This window comes from Heterodontus francisci, chromosome 10 (genome assembly GCF_036365525.1).
Source record: "Heterodontus francisci isolate sHetFra1 chromosome 10, sHetFra1.hap1, whole genome shotgun sequence".
In the NCBI taxonomy this organism is placed as follows: domain Eukaryota; kingdom Metazoa; phylum Chordata; class Chondrichthyes; order Heterodontiformes; family Heterodontidae; genus Heterodontus; species Heterodontus francisci.
Window position 1 is genome coordinate 28,918,915 of NC_090380.1, and position 19,334 is coordinate 28,938,248.

A 19,334-nucleotide genomic window follows, 5' to 3' on the forward strand; every position below is an offset into this window, starting at 1 on the left:
CTGGTCGAGGAATCAACCTTTTGCAGTTCCAATGGGAAATGAGCCAGTCTAGAAAGTGGATTAACTGTCCTGTGACTCCAAGTCACGCTTTGTATCTGCTAACTCCTTTGTCAAGACTGTGCATGATGCGTACCACAGTTGGTTTTAACTAAATGCTGAGAAAATGTGCTCGATAAACCTTTGCTATTTATTGATACATATGGAAGTTGAAAATTATGAAATGGTTTAATAATGTAGAGATAGAGAAGATGGCCGGGATTTTATGGGTCCTGGAGGCAGGGTCGGAGGCGGGGGGGGGTTGGGGGGTGGCATGGAGTATTGCGATGGCTGATAGTGGGATGTGGAGGGGCGTAGGACCCGTCACTTCCCCGTTGCCAAGCGAACTTCCCGGGGACGGGATAGGCCAATGACGGGCTTCCCGCTCAGAGGCCATTTGAGGCCCTTAAGTGGCCTATTAATGGACAATTAAGGGCCTCTTCCAGCCGCTGCTGGGATCTTACCTTGTAACATGAGATGCACTTCCTGTGGACTTGCGGAGGGGTCCCTCCTCCATGGAGAACTCCTGTCAGGAACCACTTTACCTCCTAGAGCCCCCTCTCCCGAATTACACAACCACCCCCCTCCCAACCACAATCCCTCGCCAGGGCCTTCCAGACTGGCCCTGACGACTCTGCCTCACCTACCTGAGGTCCGGTGTTCCAGCGATTGGTCTGGGTCCAAGGCCTTTGCAGTACCAGCAGCTCTTGGAGGCGGGATCCCTGTCTTTAAAGGGATGGGGATCCTGGCGTGGGACACTTAGATTTCAGAACAGTGGAGGATTGCTCCGGGGTGGGGGAACGCACTGTCATGCAGGCCCTCACCTGCCAAGCATGAGGCATATTAATTTCACCAATGGACATTAAACTTCCAGCTGTTGTTGACGTGAAGAAAGGACTTGCTTTACAACAAAATTGGCTGGAAAGACATTTGCATATTGACAGACAGTGTTTGGAAGGACAAAGCAGCCATTCCCTGACACATTCAACCCACAATGGATCCTTGGCTGGAAAGACATTTGCATATTAACAGACAGTGCTTGGAAAGGACAAAGGACCATTCCCTGACACATTCAACCCACAATGGACTTTTGATCACCAGACATTGAAGGTGAGGCAGCTCACTTTCCAGGTTGACGGTTAAGATGGCCGAATACACAAATGGACATGGGCAAACCAGCTAGTCACGTGACTAATCTGCGGGGAAACCTGAGTTTTTTGAATTTGTACAATCAGTTTGGGCAGAAAGCTAGAATGCTTCTGGACTAAGAGGATCTCTCCTGGCTGGCTCACCACAGCCTCTCCTGTCTGTTTGCTCCCATCTCTTTCTCACGGAACTCCAAATCCACTGAAGACACATGAACCCCAAGAGCGAAAAGTCTCCGACAGCGAACCAGTTTAAAAATAATACTGGGCTCCAACAAAAAGCAAGATCTACCTACAATCACGGACACTACAGTGAGCTCGAAGAACCGTAACAACAAAAAACCTCTTCAGATATTGCCTCAAACTTTTCCACTTTATTTCTGCTGTTTTCTTTCTGTCTCTATCTGCATGTGTGTATTGCGTATGCATGCTAGCATGGGTGCGTCTTGTATCTATAGCCGTTAACCGAATTAGAGTTTAAGTTTAATAAAATTTCACTTTTCTTCTTTAAGCCTGAGAAAACCTGTTGTGCTGGTTTCTTTGCCTTATAATTGGAAAGCGGTGAAAAAGGATTCACCAAGGGGGAGCAAAAAACACCGCGTGTTTAAAAGTAAAACCCTGTTATGGTAAGACCAGGTGAAGGCTGAAAGGGAACCCTAGACCTCTTTCTTACCTGGTCGTAACAGCATGAAAAGGCAGAGGTGGGTTTTCCCCACCTTTTCAACCTGGCGCTGGGAGCCCTGTCTCCAGCTTGATTTTCCCACTTGTGGGGGAGTCCAAAGCCATGTCATTAATAAATCAAATAAGGAATTCAGGAAAAAATCTTTACCCAGAGAGTGGTGAGAACGTGGAACTCACTGCCACAAGGAGTAATTGAGGTGAATAACATAAATATATTTAAGGGGAAGCTAGAAAAGTACATGAAGGTGAAAGAAATGGAAGGAAATGTTGATGTTTGGATGAAGAAGGATGGGAGGAGGTTTGTGTACTGCACAAACTCCAGCATGGACCAGTTGGGCCAAATGGCCTGTTTCTGTGTTGTAAATACTTTGTGAAACTATGTAAATCAAATAAGGAATTCGGGAGAAACTTCTTTACTCAGAGAGTGGTTAGAATGTGGAACTCGCGAGCACCAGGAGTAGTTGAGATGAGTAACATAGACATATTTAAGAAGAAGCTAGACAAGTACATGAGGGAGAAAGGAATCAAAGGCTCTGCTGATAGGGTTAGATAAAGAGGGGTGGGAGGAGGCTCATGGCCGAGACCAGTTGGGCTGAATGGCTTGTTTCTATGCTGTAAAATTTGATGTAATTCATTTCTTGATTTATTCCATCGTTTCCTGCTGTGTTCTGGGCCTATGTCAGTCAGCAATGCTCTACTACCTTTCCCAGTGGTGGGAGCCTGGAGACAAGCTAATCAACTGTGGGAGCATCACGGTTAAGTGCAACCCTGATCTCACCTGCACTCATTCAAGCATGGACACTGGGTGCAACATCCATCAGATTTGTCCCCTATCAACCCAGGAGGGACTGGATAATTGAGGCAGACTAGTCCTGTTTGAAGTAGGCTTATTCAGCAGGGGCGACACACCTGGGATCTTGCTGAGGTGGCTGCCTCAGTAACACAGCAGGCACTATATATTCCAGATAGGGATCGATAGATCTTGGACTCTAAGGGAATCAAGGAATATGGGAATAGGGCGAGAAAGTGAAGTTGATGTAGAAGTTCAGCCATGATCTTATTGAATGTTCGAGCTGGCTCAAGGGACAGAATGGCCTACTTGTGCTCTGATTTCTTATGTTCTTTGTAACTGGCCGAACTACTTAAAATCATGTATTGAAACCAAATCCCCTCTCAAATTCTATAAAAGAAAGTATTTTATTTTCATTTGCTTTGAACACTTTTGTTGATTAGTGATAAAAACATTGGAGATTGGGGGAAAAGGCTTTTGACTGGGTGGGGCAGTTGAAGGCAGGAGTGATAGAACCTCCAGTAATATGTCTAACCCAGGGGTCGGCAAGGTGTCCGTACATGAATACCACTGTCTGTGGTAAAAAATTTTGAGGTCCGTGTTTTCCATCCGGCCTGCCAATCCTCTGATTGACAGCAGGCTGCCCATGGCTCGGCTTTCATTGATGACCCTCCTAATAAAGTGTACGTCAGGCGGAGGTGGGACCTATTTCTGATGGATGGCGGATGTCTGACTGTGATTGGTGACTGTCTGTAACTGACAGCAGGCTGCCTGGGTGGAATGAGCGCTGATTGGTGGTTCACAGCGCAGGCGCACTAGGATTGGCTGGCCCTGCTGTTTTTGTGCAGTTCAGGGAGTGAGCGGGAATGGCTGCTGCAGGGGAGAGGGAGAGAGAGGCTAAGGGGAGAGCAGGAAATGGGCCAGCACACAGCCAGAGGCACGGCGTGGTGTGGAGGGAGCACGAGGAGAATCAGGCAGCCCTTTAAACAAGCACCCACCCAGACAGCAGAGAGAGAGGGACACAGGGAGAGACATAGACATGAGTGGGGAGAGAGAGACAGACAGACAGGGAGGGAGAGAGAGAGATGGATGGATGGGGAGAGGGAGAAAGAGATAGGGATAGAGAGAGACAGGGAGCAGAGAGGGAGCGGGGAGAGAAAGAAAGATAAGGAGGGAGAGAGAGAGACGGAGGGGGGAGAGAGAGAGACAGGGAGGGGGAGAGAGAGAGGGACAGGGAGGGCTAAGAAAGAGGGCAGGGGGAGAGAGAGAGATCAAAATCACTCCAGACAGATGGACATCTATCCGAATTCTCCGCATCGCTCTTCAAGTGTGCGGGCAGACATTGACTACTTGTGCAAGCAAAAACAATGCAAGGTATCTGACTAAATAGAAAGAAACATGTTTTAAATCCAACTGTGTTTTGATGGTATTAGTTTGGCTAGACACTTTATATACAGATTAATTGTACCCATGTCCATGGCTGAGTAAATAACTTTGTCAGTTATCTGTGGTAGAACATGTTGGTGCCTCTCCCTGGTGCAGCCAGAGTTGACGACACTAATCTGAAGACTCTTTGTATTGTACACCATGCTCAGCCAGCAGGTCGGCAGACAGCCCTGTTTCCTGTTCTCTGCCTATGTTGTTCTATCATCAGCCACTAGACGTTGCCCAAGAGCAGTACGAGTGACAGTCCCTGTGATGTTGCAGCCAGTGGCCACCTCTGGGTGTAAAACAGGTGCAAAGCACACCTATTTAGCAGTGGGGTGGCCTGTGCCCAATCTGTACAGGGGTTGGGATTTTTTTTTGTTTCTAAGCATCCCAGGCCCTGGAACATGTGAATTAAGGGCAAAACCCCTGTTAAAGGAGCCCTTTCCAAAGTTTGAGGAGGATGAGTGGGTCAGATGCAGATCCTTCCCCCTTCAAGATTCTTCAGTGCCCTCATACCCCCACAGTGTCAACAAGAGGTGAGTGATAAAAATCAATGTTAAATATTCATCCTTCGGAGCAGGAGTGCTTCCCTCTGACTCCAATCCCTCTTCTCAGGACCTGCCTGTGGGCCGCTAGCCACGACATAAGAGACCCACCATTCCTGCCTGCGCTTAGGCTGAGCTGCTCTTGGGGGGCGAGGTTGGGGGGTGCAGAAGTGTGGTCAGCGCCAAGCCACCAAGCCCTCATGCTGAGTACAATGATGGGGCCCATGGACCAATTTCCATTGATCCTCGATCTTCTCAGTTTGGGCATGGCTGGTCACAGTGCTGAGTTCGGATCTGAAAATGGGCCTAAACTAATTTCTAGGCCATAATCTGAAAGTGATGGCACCACTAAACCTGAGAACTTACTGCAGTGCAGTCTTGAACCCAAATTGTATAAATACATTGGCACAGCAAGTTGGAGATTTGTAGAACTTAATCTTCCTTTAATTGAATATTGGACAGGTTGGGTACAGAAATTAACTTGTATTTCTTCCACTGTTCACCAGCAGTTCCTTGAGATCTATGAGACGGCAGTGATCACTATTTTCTCCTCAATTCTCTTTACCCCTCTCTCCCGTTGTCATGCCTCCTTTCATTTCTCCTCTCTTGGGTACTTTACCCTTGCAAATCTTCACAACTCCTCAACCTTCCTAATCTCCTGATGTTGTCCCAGGCTCACTCCCTCTTAGATAAGTCTACAGCTTCCTCCATGCCTCTCTTGGCATCTTCCAAAGGGCCCATTGAGGCACTCATCGCTGCCACCTTATGAGCAGTGACCCAACTCCTCATTCTACTCGCTTGCTGACCATCCCATCCAGTGCCCACTGGCGCTAATTTTGCCAATCTCCTCGCTGACCAACTCAACCCTCCCAGTGCTGACCCTGTGGACTCTACCAGTGGATCAGCTCTCACCGCCACTCTATATATCTCCCTCCAGAATGTCTGTTCACTTGTGAATAAAGCCCTTGCCATCTGGAGGTTTGCATCGACATCATGGCCTTAACGGAAACCTGGCTGAAAGGTGATGACACCTTCCCCCTTAATGAAGTTTCCCCACCTGGCTATATCTTCTACCACTTGGGCCATCAGGACCGTCGTGGTGGCGGTGTGACGCTTATCACCAGATCACACCTTGGCCTGACCCCCTACTCCTCTGGCACTTTCTATCCTTTCAGCATCTCACTTTGTTCCACCCTTCACCCATTTAAAATCCTCATTCTCTACCACCTGCCCAGGCACAATAAAAAAATTTCACATCTTCATTATTTTCTTCCCTCAGCCTCTGCATCGAACAACTTCGCAACCTTGGTGATTTAACTTCCATATCAGCTCATCATATTCTCTCTTCTCTGAGTTCACTGCCTTCCTATCCTCACTGAATTTCTCCCTCTGTGTAAACACCTCAACTCCTATTCACAGCCACCCCTGTGACCTTGCTATCTCACGTGGTCTTGCTACTCCCATTGTGTCAATCACAGATAAGGTCATCTCTGATTACTCCCTTGAATCGCTCTCTGCCCCTTCGTCCTCCCAACAAACTTTCTTCTGTATGGCTCCTGGAAAAAAAAACTCTCCCGATTCAGTTACAACTGCACATTCAAAATCCCAACTGTCTATCCTTTAGCCTTCCATTTACCATGACATTTCTGCAGTTACCCATCAGCTCAACCACACCCTCACCTCTACCATTGATGCCCTTTAAGACCATTACTCTCTCAAACCTTGGGCGTTCCCTTGGTACTTCCCTCAAACTGATTTAAATTGAGGTAGCCATCTTTAGCTGTAAGCATTGAGCCACCTTTAGTCTTTTTTAAAAATTCAATTTGGGTTTCCAGCTGGTGGATTAAATGTCATCATTCGACATAAAGCACATTTTTGTAACAACATCTTTTGTGACAAAGACAAACTATTTCTCTCTATATTTCTTGACTTTTCTGCAGCCTTTGACATGGTTGACCGCACTAGCATCCTCCAACACATCGGCCAGCTGGGTGGGACTGCTCTCACCTGGTTCCATTCTTATCTACCCTAATTGTAGCCAGAGAATCACTTGCAATGGCTTCTCTTCCTGCTGCCGCACCGTTACCTCTGGTGTCACCTAAGGATCTATCCTTGGCCCACTCCTATTTCTCATCTACATGCATCTCCTCAGCCACACCATTTGAAGCACAGTGCCAGTTTCCACATGTACGCTGATGACATCCAGCTCTATTTCACCATCACCTCTCTCGACCTCTCCACTGTCTCTACATTATCAGACTGCTTGCTCAACATCCAGTAGTGGACAGTTAGAAATTTCCTCCAACTAAATATTGGGAAAACTGAAGCCTTTGTCTTCGGTCCGCGCCACAAACTCCACTCCCTCGTCATCGACTCCATCCCTCTCCCTGCAACTGTCTGAGGCTGAACCCGACAGTTTGCAACCTCGGTGTTATATTTGACTCCGAGATGAGCTTTTGACCACATATCTGCACCATCACTAAGACCTCCTATTTCCACCTCCATAACATTGCCTGACTTGTGTCCCTGCCTTACATGATCTGCTGTTGAAACCCTGAGCCATGCCTTTGTCGCTCTAGATTTGACTATTCCAATGCACTCCTGGCTGCTCTCTCACATTCTTTCCTCCATGACCATAAGGCCATCCAAAACTCTGCTGCCCGTGGCCTTACTCACACCAAGTCCCGTTCCCCTATCACTGCTGTGCTTGCTGACATACGTTGGCTCCTGGTTAAGCAACGCCTTGATTTTAAAATTCTCATCCTTGTTTTAAAATCCCTCTATGGCCTCGCCCCTCCCTATCTCTAAAATCTCCTCCATCCCCACAACTCTCCGAAATAACTGCACTCCTCTAATAACGGCCTCTTGAGCATTCCTGATTTTAATTGTTCCACCATTGGTGACCATGCTTTCAAGTGCCTAGTCCCTAAGCTCTGGATTTCCCGCACTAAACCTCTCTGCCTCTCTTTCTTCCTATAAGATACTCCTTAAAACCTACTTCTTTGACCAAGCTTTTGTTTATCTGCACTAATATCTCCTTACATGATTTGATGTTGAATTTTGTTTTATAATGTTCCTGTGAAGGTCCATGGGTCATTTTACTACGTTAAAGTCACTATATAAATACAAGTTGTTGTTTTATAGCTTTTGTGACCCAATCATATGCAGATCAAATCAAACACCTGCTCTGCTCACTCGTAAATGATCTTAGCCAGGCTCACCTGTGTACTCAATTAGTTAAGCTAGTTCAGTGATGCATACCAAACTAGGAAGGTCCCAACTCTGATCTCCGGTCATAGCCAGAGTGTCAGGAAAAGAATTTGATCAGGAGTCTTGCTGATGACCCCTGCTTGAAGTAGGGATCTGGGGACATAGGTGGGCTTGACTTGTGAAGCTCCTACAGTCAAATAGCCTCTGGCCACTGTTATGAAAGTGCTTCTAATTTTTAATATTTTTTGAGGACTTGTGGTTGAAGATTATGGAGATGGATTCATTTGGGACTCAAGTGATTCCATAAATGCTGGACTTTGTTTTTTTTAAAAAAAGGTAATTGGAAGGACTTAAGTTTTCTGTTTAAAAGCAACATTTACTGGATGTTACATGTCTTAAGCTGAATAAACAACAGAAGCCTTGGTCACTAGGGGGAGATGTTTACCGAGAAGATACAGGTCAAGATTTATGATGGTCAAGAGTTGGTTTCGTTTTGGAATTTTTTTTGAGTCAGTTGGGGGTCAGGCTGCTCGGAGAGAAACACCCATCTCATCTTTTCTCCACCTCTCTGAGAAACCCTGAAAAAGCCAGTGTATGATAGCTGAAACCCCTGATGCTGCATTTTTCCTGGAAAGCCTGCCAGACTAATTTTCAATGCCACCTGAAAAGAAATGCTCCAAAAAGATCCCAGCGACAGCTGTCTACTCATATTTGGGATGCCAGAATAAAGGGAGAGCTAATATTCCATATCTTCTCCTTCTCCTTCAAGGATTAACATGTATGGCCAAAGTATTTATTTTGTCTTTTTTGTAAAAAGATCTCTGCAGAAAAAGCTTCTTTATTTTTTCTTTCTCGGTGTGTGTGTGTGTGTGTGTGTGTGCGTGAGGGTGGGGGGGGGGGGGGTCTAATTTTAAAAAGGAACTTTCATATTTCAATTTGTATGTTAATGCTTTGCATCTTTACTGAATAAGTCTTGTTTTCTAATAAATTAATAATTTTGTTTATTATAGAAACCTAGTTGGCTTATTTTACTCTGAAATAAAAATAGAGTATATAATTAGCTGCATTGGTAACTGGGTAAACATTTAAATATATCTTGTGACCTGTGGAGAAGTGGAACTAGAGAAAGACAGTGCACTCCTCCCACCTCGGTCATAACACCACTCATTATTTATTTATAGAAACCTATTCACAGGCAATGACTCCTTCGTGCTAACTGAAGGCATTCCATCTGGCTACATGTTACTTGGCCCAACCAAATCACAGTGGCAGTATTGTTTGTATTGACAGGTCCCACTTTGACCTCTCCATTTATTCCTTTGGCAACTTGAACACCTCATCCTCCCCACCCAGCCCTCACCCCACCTTGTATGCTTCTTATTTAAAATGCTAGTCTTGTTTGGCCCTCCCAATCTCTATATCCCTCACTGATCAACTCCTCATGCTTGATGATTTTAACTTCCACCTAAAACCTCTTCATCCCCACTCCTCCAGCTTTTCTGTCCTCCTATCCTCATTCAATCTCACCCCTCACATAGACACTCCCAGCCACACCCACGATCACATCCCTCAGTCTTGCCATCACTTGTTGCTCCTTCACAGGATTACCAAGAAAGCCATCTCTCTAAACTTATCTCCAATCCTACCAACCCACAAAACCACAACCTTCACTGTCAGTCCAGAGAGGGTTCCTCCGCTTAATTCACTCCCAGTCCCATGTATCTGGCCAGATTATACCTAACCGAGAAGTGGCTTGATGGAGCTATCTCATGCATCTTTATTTCTCCTCCAGTGACCCTCTCTCAGAGAGATCGGCACGAAACTTTAAAACACAGTGCTTGTGCCTTTTTTAAAAAGTATAATTCACCAAATCCCAATTATCAATAACTGCGAATTAACAATTGTAGCATCAAAATATTTTAATGGCCATAGGTGCCACTTATATGAGAGGATCTAGAAGAGAGAAAGCAGTAATATTTGCATATAGGATCATAGGAACAGAAAAAGGCAATTCAGGTCCTGAGGCCTGCGGAGCCATTCAGTTAGTTCATGGCTGATCTGTAGCTCAATTCCATTTACCCACTTTAGCTCCATATCCTTTAATATCCTTACCCCACAACAATCTATTGATCTCCGTCTTTAAAGCTTCAGATGTCCCTCAGCATCCATAGCTTTTTGGGGGAGCAAATTGCAGATTTCTACCACTTTTTGTGTGAGAAGGTGCTTTGTGATTTGCCTCCTGACTCGTTCTTCATTTCCCAGCAGAGGAACTGTTCCTCTGTACCTACCCTTTTAATATTTTGAACACTTTGATTAGATCACCCCTCAATCTTCTGTACCCAATGTTGAAACAATGACCATGATGCACCACATTAAAGCACTCTTTAAGATGAGCATTTTGTTTTCCATTTTAACGAGATTAGCTATAATGTTAACAGAGCACATTTGACTCCAATGCCCATTCGACTATCAGTTGTGGCTCAGCTGGGGACTTGATCACGATCCGTACTGTGGGAGTGCTGCACTGTTGGAAGTGCCGTCATTTGGATGAAACATTAAACTAAGGCCCTGTCTGCACTAAGTGGGCGTAAAAGATCCCATGACGCTATTTCAAAGAAGAGTTGAATGTCCTGGCCAATATTTAACTCTCAATCCATCACTTTCTGTAGGAGCTTGCTGTGCATAAATTAGCTGCTTTGTTTTCTATATTACAACAGTTACTTCAAAAAGTACTTCATTGGCTGTAAAGTACTTTGGGTGTCTTGAAGTTGTGAAATATGTTATTTAAATGCAAGTCTTTCTTTCTTGAAGTGATGGCTGCTGTCCTTTGACCATTTGCGGTCTTGCCTGTTAGTTGTGTGAGCACAAATGCCATTTTTTATATACCATAGGTTTGTATTGAGGAATCTAATCTTGGGTTTTTATTGCTTCAAACATTGCGGAACTAGTTGGAACTGGTCCATCAGTGTGGTTTCTACCCACTAGCAGACCACTGATTATTATTTCTCCAATCATGAAACTCAAATGAGATGCAGAATAAATGACAGATTTTGGTTCCATTAACTTTCCTCAGGAAGAGTATCATGAGTGGATTCAGAGCAGATTCACCAGAATAATCCTGGGGTTTAAAGGGTTAAATTATGAGGCCAGGTTGCATAAACTAGGCTTGTATTACCTTGTGTATAGAAGATTACGGTGTGACCTAATCCAGCTACTTAAAAATGATTAAGGGATTCAATAAGGGTAAATAGAGAGAAACTATTCCCTCTGATGGGGGCGGGGGGAGGGGATCCAGAGCAAAGGAGCATAATCTTAAAATTGGAGCTAGGCCATTTAGGAGTGAAATCAGGAAGTACTTTTTCATGCAAAGGGTGGTGTAAATGAGACTCTTTCACCAATAATAGACTATGGATGCTGGAACAATGGAAATCAATAGATGTTTATTGGAGACCTGGTACAGTAGGGATGCCAAACATGATCAGGATGGGTGGGTTTCCCATACACATTCTTGATTTGGACTTGTTCCACATTGTCAGCACAGACAATGCAGTTGACAAACTCTTGTGACAACAACAGCAAAACTGGAAATGTTGCAGCATCTTGTATCCGCTCAGGTGATGCAAGTACTTTATAGCCTCTAATACAGGTGCTGGGTTACACAAAATACCAGCAGATATTCCATCCTTCAGGGTTGTGAGCTGTTGACTTAATAGTATCATTCCCACCTCTGAGTCACAAGGTGAAGGGTTCAAGCCCCGCACTGGAAGTCCAGGTGGGTGGAGACTAGAATATAACAAGGCAGCAATCAGGTCATGCCCTGTGACAGGAAGTTTGGAGTTGCGCTTGCAGACTGAATGGAGGTGTTCCACAAAGCAGTCGCCAGTCTGTGTTTGGTCTGCCCAATGTAGATGAGACCACGTTGTGAGCAGCAAATACAGTATACTAAATTGGAAAAAGTACAAGTAAATCACTGTTTCACTTGGCAAGAGTGTTTGGGATCTTGGATGGTGAGGAGGTATAAGGGCAGTTGTTGCATCTCAATGCAAGCTCGAGGAACAGCACCTCATTTTTCGACTGGGCACCTTACAGCCTTCTGGACTCAACATTGACTTCAATAATTTTAGATCATAACCTCTGCCCCATTTTTTTCTCTTTGTATTTTTTTAGCTGATTCATTTTTCTCCCCCTCTTATTTCTTCCTTTGTCCCTTTACTTTGCATTCAGACAGCTGCTATCCTGCCATTCATACCTCATCCAGGCACGTCTTTTGTTGCTTTACTTGTCCAGCTACCACTTCCTTTGGCTTTGTACCATGAAATCTTTTGTCATTTAATCTGTCCTGCCCTCTATCCTGTCAAAGACCTTCCCTTTTGTTCTTGTTCCCACTCTCCCCTCCCTCCCTTTCACTTGCTCACAACCTGTTACATTTCTAACTTATGACAGTTCTGATGAAAGGTCACAGACCCGAATTGTTGACGGTTTCTCTCTCCACAGACGCTGCCTGACCTGCTGAGTATTTCCAGCATGGTCTGTTTTTGTTTCAGATTTCCAACATCCACAGTATTTTGTTTGTGTTGACCTAATGCCTATGGTGCACATAAATGTCCAAAAAGTTACTGAAATAGGTTGATGAGCTGACTGTGGAGAAGAACAGGTTTATAGTGCAAGGGGTAGCAAATAGTGATTTTTAAGCTCTGCAGACTTAATACCCATAGGAACATAGATCAAATTAAGGCAGTCGATTTCTAATACATTGTATCCTAAAGGAGATCACATTTATAATCAGACATATTCTGTTTTGTACCACGATGTTCTCTTTGGAGTTTCTAATGGTAGTTTCAGTTGGATGTTGCCCTTGGGTGTTCTGATGCAGCACTGTGAAACGATTAGCAAAAGGCCCCCAGGCAGGAAAAGGAAGCCACCAACCCAACCGACAAACAAAGCTGGACCAAACTCCCAACGTGGAACAAACCCGGGCATGGTGGGATCCCAGAACTTGACCACGGTCATGTGGGCCATGTAGGACACTGGGGCAAAGGTTGTGACTCCTGCCAGAAGGAAGAACGCTCCACCGCTGACTGCTAACCTCCCCTTTGTCACCTCATTGTCACTGAAGCAGGTGATGGATGCCGATCCAGAGAGGGAGAACAGCAAGCCCAGCAGGCCAAGTGCAATGGACACGCACATGAGAATTCGAGTCAACTGAATGTCCTCCGGCAGGTTGAGGAGACTATCATACCCTTTGCACTGGACTGCACCATCGTCCTGAGCAACACACGTTTCCCAGATGCCAATGGAGTAGGTCTCGGTCATTATCAAGTCGGTGTTCATGGTCAGCCACTGAGGTAGCACTGTGGCTAACAAAGAGCACACCCATCCGACAAGTGATAGAGAAAAACCCACATGTTGACATACACAAAGTCTTGACCTCATCTTGTTGTCCATGTGTCTCCCTGAAGCTCTGTCAGCATCAATGGCAGCACCTGAGATGCTGGATGCTGTGATACACGGTTCAATAAATGTGTGAATCAACTCCTCCTTATCAGAGGACAGCACCTCTGAAACGCCAGCCAGAGCAGATTGACTGAATCCACTGAAGCCTCTTGACATTTGCTCTTCCTTTCTTGGACTGTGTTTGCACGTGAAGCTTTTTTCTGGAACTCGAAGCTGAAAGTCTGGAACAAACAAAAGATGTTGGTTTTCAAACAATACGTTTGCTGGAAGGAACTGCATAAGATTAATGGGGAACATTAATTAAGTGACAACTCAAGTTATATATGCAGTTATGAAATTTTCCAACGTTGGGAACTGAGAGAAAATTTTCATTGACTTATAAGAAAAAACTATTGTGCTGTGTTTGTACTGCTTTTAACTTGAAGGGTTGCATTTAAGAGACTGCTGCCAAAGTAGGCGGCGGACGTAAAAAAATCCGGACAGCGTGCAAACGGGCACCATGTCATGGAGCTGCTGCAATTTCAAATGCAGTGGTTCATTTGCTAGGCCGCGATGCCCGCTCCCGCGATGATGTGGAGGGGCGGGCAAGATATCACCAGCAACGGCGTCCGTTGCCAGTGTGCAGGCACTGGTGCCATTTTTAAAGGGCTTACAACCCTTCATGGATATTTAAACTTTAAAGGGCCAGGTAAGTTTACGTTTCCTAAAACTAAATAAAATAAACCATGCACTCTTCCCCACCAACCACCACCCCCCACCCTGCACAATGGCAAATCTCAACATTCCTGCCCTTTTCCCTCCCGGAATACAGATATTTAAAATTTAACCTTTCCCCCACCCCCACCAAAGCTTGGCACCTTTATCCTTTACCCCTTCCCAATCACACCCCCTGACCAATCCGCAGCATTTTAAACCCGCTCCCCCCTGTCCTGCACAGAGAAGAAAATGCTCCTCCCCCCTCCCCACAGGTGTCAGGTCAAGTTTCCCTGAATGGGGACTCAAAGGCACAGCATCATCGGCTGTCTGAATGAAGGTCGTTGCGGTGATTAAGGAGACGACAGGACCCTCATTAAGTCAGGTATGTAAATTAGTTTACATATTGAAATGGGAGATTGGCACAGGGCCTGCCACCGTCAGGGTTGTTAGGTAGGCCTTCGTCACACCGATCTACATTGCACCCCACTCCCCCACCCCCCCCCCACCCCGCCCCCATTCCCGACGGTGGACGGGCTTTAAAATCCAGCCTGATACATTGGTTTGTTGTAGATTTGCATTTGCATCAGTTTGTAAGTATAGCTGATGTAAAGTCAGAAAATGTAACGTTGTTTAATGTTCTGAAGTATATTTTTCTGGGCTCCCTCGAGCTGAGTTGGTAATTGCTCAATGTGGAATTCAGCACTGTTCATGTCCAGGTCGCAAGACCAATCCGATAGATGCAATAGAAATAAGATTGGGACAGTTGGCCTAAGCATCCCTGAGGCACAGAGAGGAATTATTTCCCTACACTACAACTGTGATAGTGACTGGAAGGATACAGGTTGAAGTGGTTATGTTACTAGACCAGTAATCCAGAGTAAGTGAGTTCCAATCCCACCAGGAGAATTTGAATTCAGTTTTCTTTTCAAAAGCCAATATTGGCAAAAATGACCCTGAAGTTGTCGGACTGTGGTTAAAAACCTGAACTGGTTTGTTTTGCCAACTTTGGCACTGTTTAATAAAAGTGTACTCTCTCATCTCTGAGTCAGAAGGCCATAGGTTCAAGCCTACTTGTGCACATAGTCTGGGCTTCACTTCAGTGCACTGCTGAGGGAGTGCTGCACTGTTGGAGGTGCCATCTTTTGGATGAGGTGTTACACCAAGACCCCATCTGCCCTCTCAAGTGGACATAAAAGATCGCATAGCACTATTTGAAGAACACCAGGGGAATTCTCTGCTCTGTCCTTTCCAATATTCATATTATTATTTATAGGGACTGACATACATAATACGAAAACAGATAATCTGGTCATTTATTTCATTACTGCTTGTGGGACCTTCCTGTGCACAAATTGGCTGCTGTGTTTTCTACACGACTATACGGCCAGGCTTCAAGAGTACTTCTTTGGCCGTCAAGCACTTTGGGACATCTTGAGGTTGTGGAAGGCGCTATATAAGTACAAGTTCTTTCTTTATCTGCAACCATTCTGATCAGTAAAAGGAAACAGTTTAAAAAGATGGCTGCCTCTCAAGAGTGGGAACCATGGGACTAGTGAGGGACATAGAGACTTAATTGGATGCGACATTAGGAAAGGGAGGATGAGCAGTAACTAACTCAATAGATTAGCAGGACTCCAATATCTCAGGGAGAGTCAGTTAGATCTAGCTTTCATCGACAGTCAGGCACCAGAGGCAAAGGAAGGAGGAAAATCCTTATTAATCTGCAAGCATTTGGAACAAATTGTCTGATTATTAGACTATTCCAGCAGGAGGGAACTACAATGTATTAGGGATAATAAATAAAATGGCTTAGCCTTGCATATGGAGATGAATATAAATAGTAGAGCACAGATGCGGCTTGGGTGGAATTTGCCTGGCATATTCAGTGCATTATGCACGTATACACTGCGTAGGAAATATTTCAGGTGAAATTTGCTTCTGCTGTATTGGGGACATTAAAATGTTTCCTCGAGTTCCTTTGGGCCCCACTGATCTAATTTGCATATGTTGGAGTGATAGCAACTGCGAGTTTCCTGGGTTTGCTCTGCTATTGCTCAGACTATCATCCTGTTGCTGTGATGGATCTACAGGAAAGGAGGGTTGAAGCTAAGAAGGGGTGAGCCACAGTCCCTTGGGATTAAGGAGAGGAATGGGACTGTGCCTATGTGGTCACAGAGATGGCAGGGCGACAGCGTGGGCAAAGTTAGAACTCATGGAATAAAAGGGACAGTAGTAACTTGGATAGAGAATTGGCTGAGTGACAGAAAAGAGAGTAGTGGTTAATGGCTGTTTTTCGGATCGGAGGACGGTTTATAGTGGAGTTCCACAGGGGTTAGTGTTAGGACCCCTGCTCTTCCTGATATATATATTAATGACCTAGATCTCGGTATACAGGGCACAGTTTCAAAGTTTGCGGACGATACTAAACTTGGAGATATTATGAACTGTGAGGAGGATAGTGTAGAACTTCAAAAGGACATAGACAAGTTGTTGAAATGGGCAGACAGGTGGCAGATGAAATTTAATGCAGAGAAGTATGAAATGATTTATTTTGGTAGAAAGAACATGGAGAGAGAATGTAATATAATGGGTACAATTCTAAAGGGGGTGCAGGAGCAGAGGGACCTGGGTGTATATGTGCATAAATCATTGAAGGTGCCAGGACAGGTTGACAGAGCAGTAAATAGAGCATACAGTATTTTAGGCTTTATCAATAGGGGCATAGAGTACAAAAGCAAGTAAGTTCTGGTTAACCTTGTATAAAACACTGGTTTGGCCGCAACTGGAGTACTGCATCCAGTTCTGGGCACCATATTTTAGGAAGGATGTTAAGGCGTTAGGGTGCAGAAAAGATTCACAAGAATGGTTCCAAGGATGAGGAACATCAGTTATGTGGATAGATTAGAGAAGTTGGGACTGTTTTCCTTGGAGAACAGAAGTTTGAGAGTTGATTTGATAGAGGTGTTCATAATCATGAATGGTCGGGACAGAGTAGATAGGGAGAAACTGTTCCCAGTGGTGGAATGATCGAGAACCTTATATAAGATGATTGGCAAAAGATTCAATGGTGACATGAGGAAAAACTTTTTCATGCAACAAGTGGTTAAGGTCTGGAATGCACTGCCTGTCAATGTGGTGGAAGCAGGTTCAATGGAGGCATTCAAGAGGGAATTGGATTATTATCTGAAAAGGTATCATGTGCAGGGCTAGGGGGAGAAGGCAGGGGAGTGGCACTAGCTGAGTTGCTTGGTGGTGTCGTAAATAGTGAGGAGGAAAGCCTTAGATTACAGGACGATATAGATGGGCTGGTAAGATGGGCGGAGCAGTGGCAAATGGAATTTAATCCTGCGAAGTGTGAGGTGATGCATTTTGGGAGGACTAACAAGGCAAGGGAATATACAATGGATGGTAGGACCCTAGGAAGTACAGAGGGTCAGAGGGACCTTGGTGTACTTGTCCATAGATCACTGAAGGCAGCAGCACAGGTAGATAAGGTGGTTAGGAAGGCATTTGGGATACTTATCTTTATTATCCGAGGCATAGAATATAAGAGCAGGGAGGTTATGATGGAGCTGTATAAAACGTTAGTTAGGCCACAGCTGGAGTACTGTGTACAGTTCTGGTCACCACACTATAGGAAGGATGTGATTGCACTGGAGAGGGTTCAGAGGAGATTCACCAGGATGTTGCCTGGGCTGGAGAAATTCAGCTATGAAGAGAGACTGAAAAGGCTAGGGTTGTTTTCCTTAGAACAGAGAAGGATGGGGGGAGACATGATTGAGGTATACAAAATTATGAGGGGCATTGATAGGTTAGATAGGAAGAGACTTTTTCCCTTAGTGGAGGGGTCAATAACCAGGGGGCATAGATTTAAGGTAAAGGGGCAGGAAGTTTCGAGGGGATTTGAGGAAAAACTTTTTCACCCAGAGAGTGGTTGCAATCTGGAACACACTGCCTGAAGTGGTGGTAGAGGCAGGAACCCTCGCAACATTTAAGAAGTATTTAGATGAGCACTTGAAATGCCATAGCATACAAGGCTACGGGCCAAGTTTTGGAAAATGGGACTAGAATAGTTAGGTGCTTGATGGCCGGCACAGACACATTGGGCCGAAGGGCCTGTTTCTGTGCTGTATAACTTTATGACTCTATGACTCTCTGCTCTTGCGTACAGCCAGCACAGACACAATGGGCCAAATGGTCTCCTTCTGTGCTGTAACCATTCTATGATTCTGTGGTGCCGGTAAACTGCTGCAAATGTCCCCATCTCATCATAAGGTCAGAAGTGGGGATGTTCGCTGATGACTGTATGATGTCCAGTACCATTCTCAACTACTCAGATACTGAAGCAATCCGTATCCATATGCAGCAAGACCTGAACAGCATTCAAGCTTGGGCTGATAAGTGGCAAGTAACATTAGAGCCACACACGTGCCAGGCCATGACCATCTCCAACAAGAGCGAATCCAACCATCTCCCCTTTACATTCAACGGCATTACCATCGCTGAATCCTCCACTATCAACATCCTGGGGGTCACCATTGACCAGAAACTGAACTGGAGCAGCCTCATGAATACTGTGGCTACAAGAGCAAGTTAGAAGCTGGGAATTCTGTGGTGAGTAACCCACCCCCCTGACGCCCGGAATCCTATTCACCATCTACATGGCACAAGTGTGATGAAATACTCTCCACTTGCTTGGAAAAGAACGGCTCCAACAGCACTCAAGAAGCTCGACACCATCCGGGACAAATCAGTCTGCTTGATCGGCACTCCATTCACCACCTTAAACATTCACTTCTTCCACTACTGACGCACAGTGGCTGCAGTGTGTACCATCTACAAGATGCACTGCAGCAACTTACCAAGTCTCCTTCGCTAGCAGCTTGCAAACACACAGCCTCTTCCACCTACAGGACAGGGGCAGCAGACACGTGGGAACACCACCTTCTGCGAGATCCTCTCCACGTCACACACCATCCTGACTTGGAACTATATCGCTGTTCCTTCACTACTGGATCAAAAACCTGGAACTCCCTTCCTAACGGCACTGTGGCTATACCTGCACCAGATGGACTACAGTGGTTCAAGAAGGTGGCTCACCACTGCCTTCTCCAGGGAAATTAGGGATGGCTTTGCCAGTGATGCCCATATCCCATGAAATGAATTTTTAAAAAAGGGAAGAACTGAGTGCCACCCCACGAGCTCCATGACCTATACCTTGAAGTGGTGAGGTATTTAAGGTTGTGGAAGCTCCTGCCAGTGGAGCTAAGAATATAAGAAATAGGAGCAGGAGTAGGCCATTTGGCCACTTGAGCCTGCTCTACCATTCAATAAGATCATTGCTGATCT

At 45.3% G+C, this 19,334-nt stretch overlaps 1 protein-coding gene across 12 annotated transcripts in view; it reads right to left on the bottom strand.

Annotated features, from left to right (window-relative positions):
- Nucleotides 1-11,258: 11,258 nt before the first annotated feature.
- LOC137374372 (putative claudin-24) overlaps nucleotides 11,259-19,334 on the bottom strand; it is a 149,227-nt gene continuing 141,151 nt past the window's right edge. For all 12 annotated transcript variants that reach the window (XM_068040358.1, XM_068040359.1, XM_068040352.1 and 9 more), the window contains one exon: nucleotides 11,259-13,510. In XM_068040358.1, the coding sequence (XP_067896459.1) occupies nucleotides 12,618-13,445 (828 nt within the window). In that variant the 5' untranslated portion in view covers nucleotides 13,446-13,510 and the 3' untranslated portion in view covers nucleotides 11,259-12,617. The remainder of the gene's footprint in view (nucleotides 13,511-19,334) is intronic.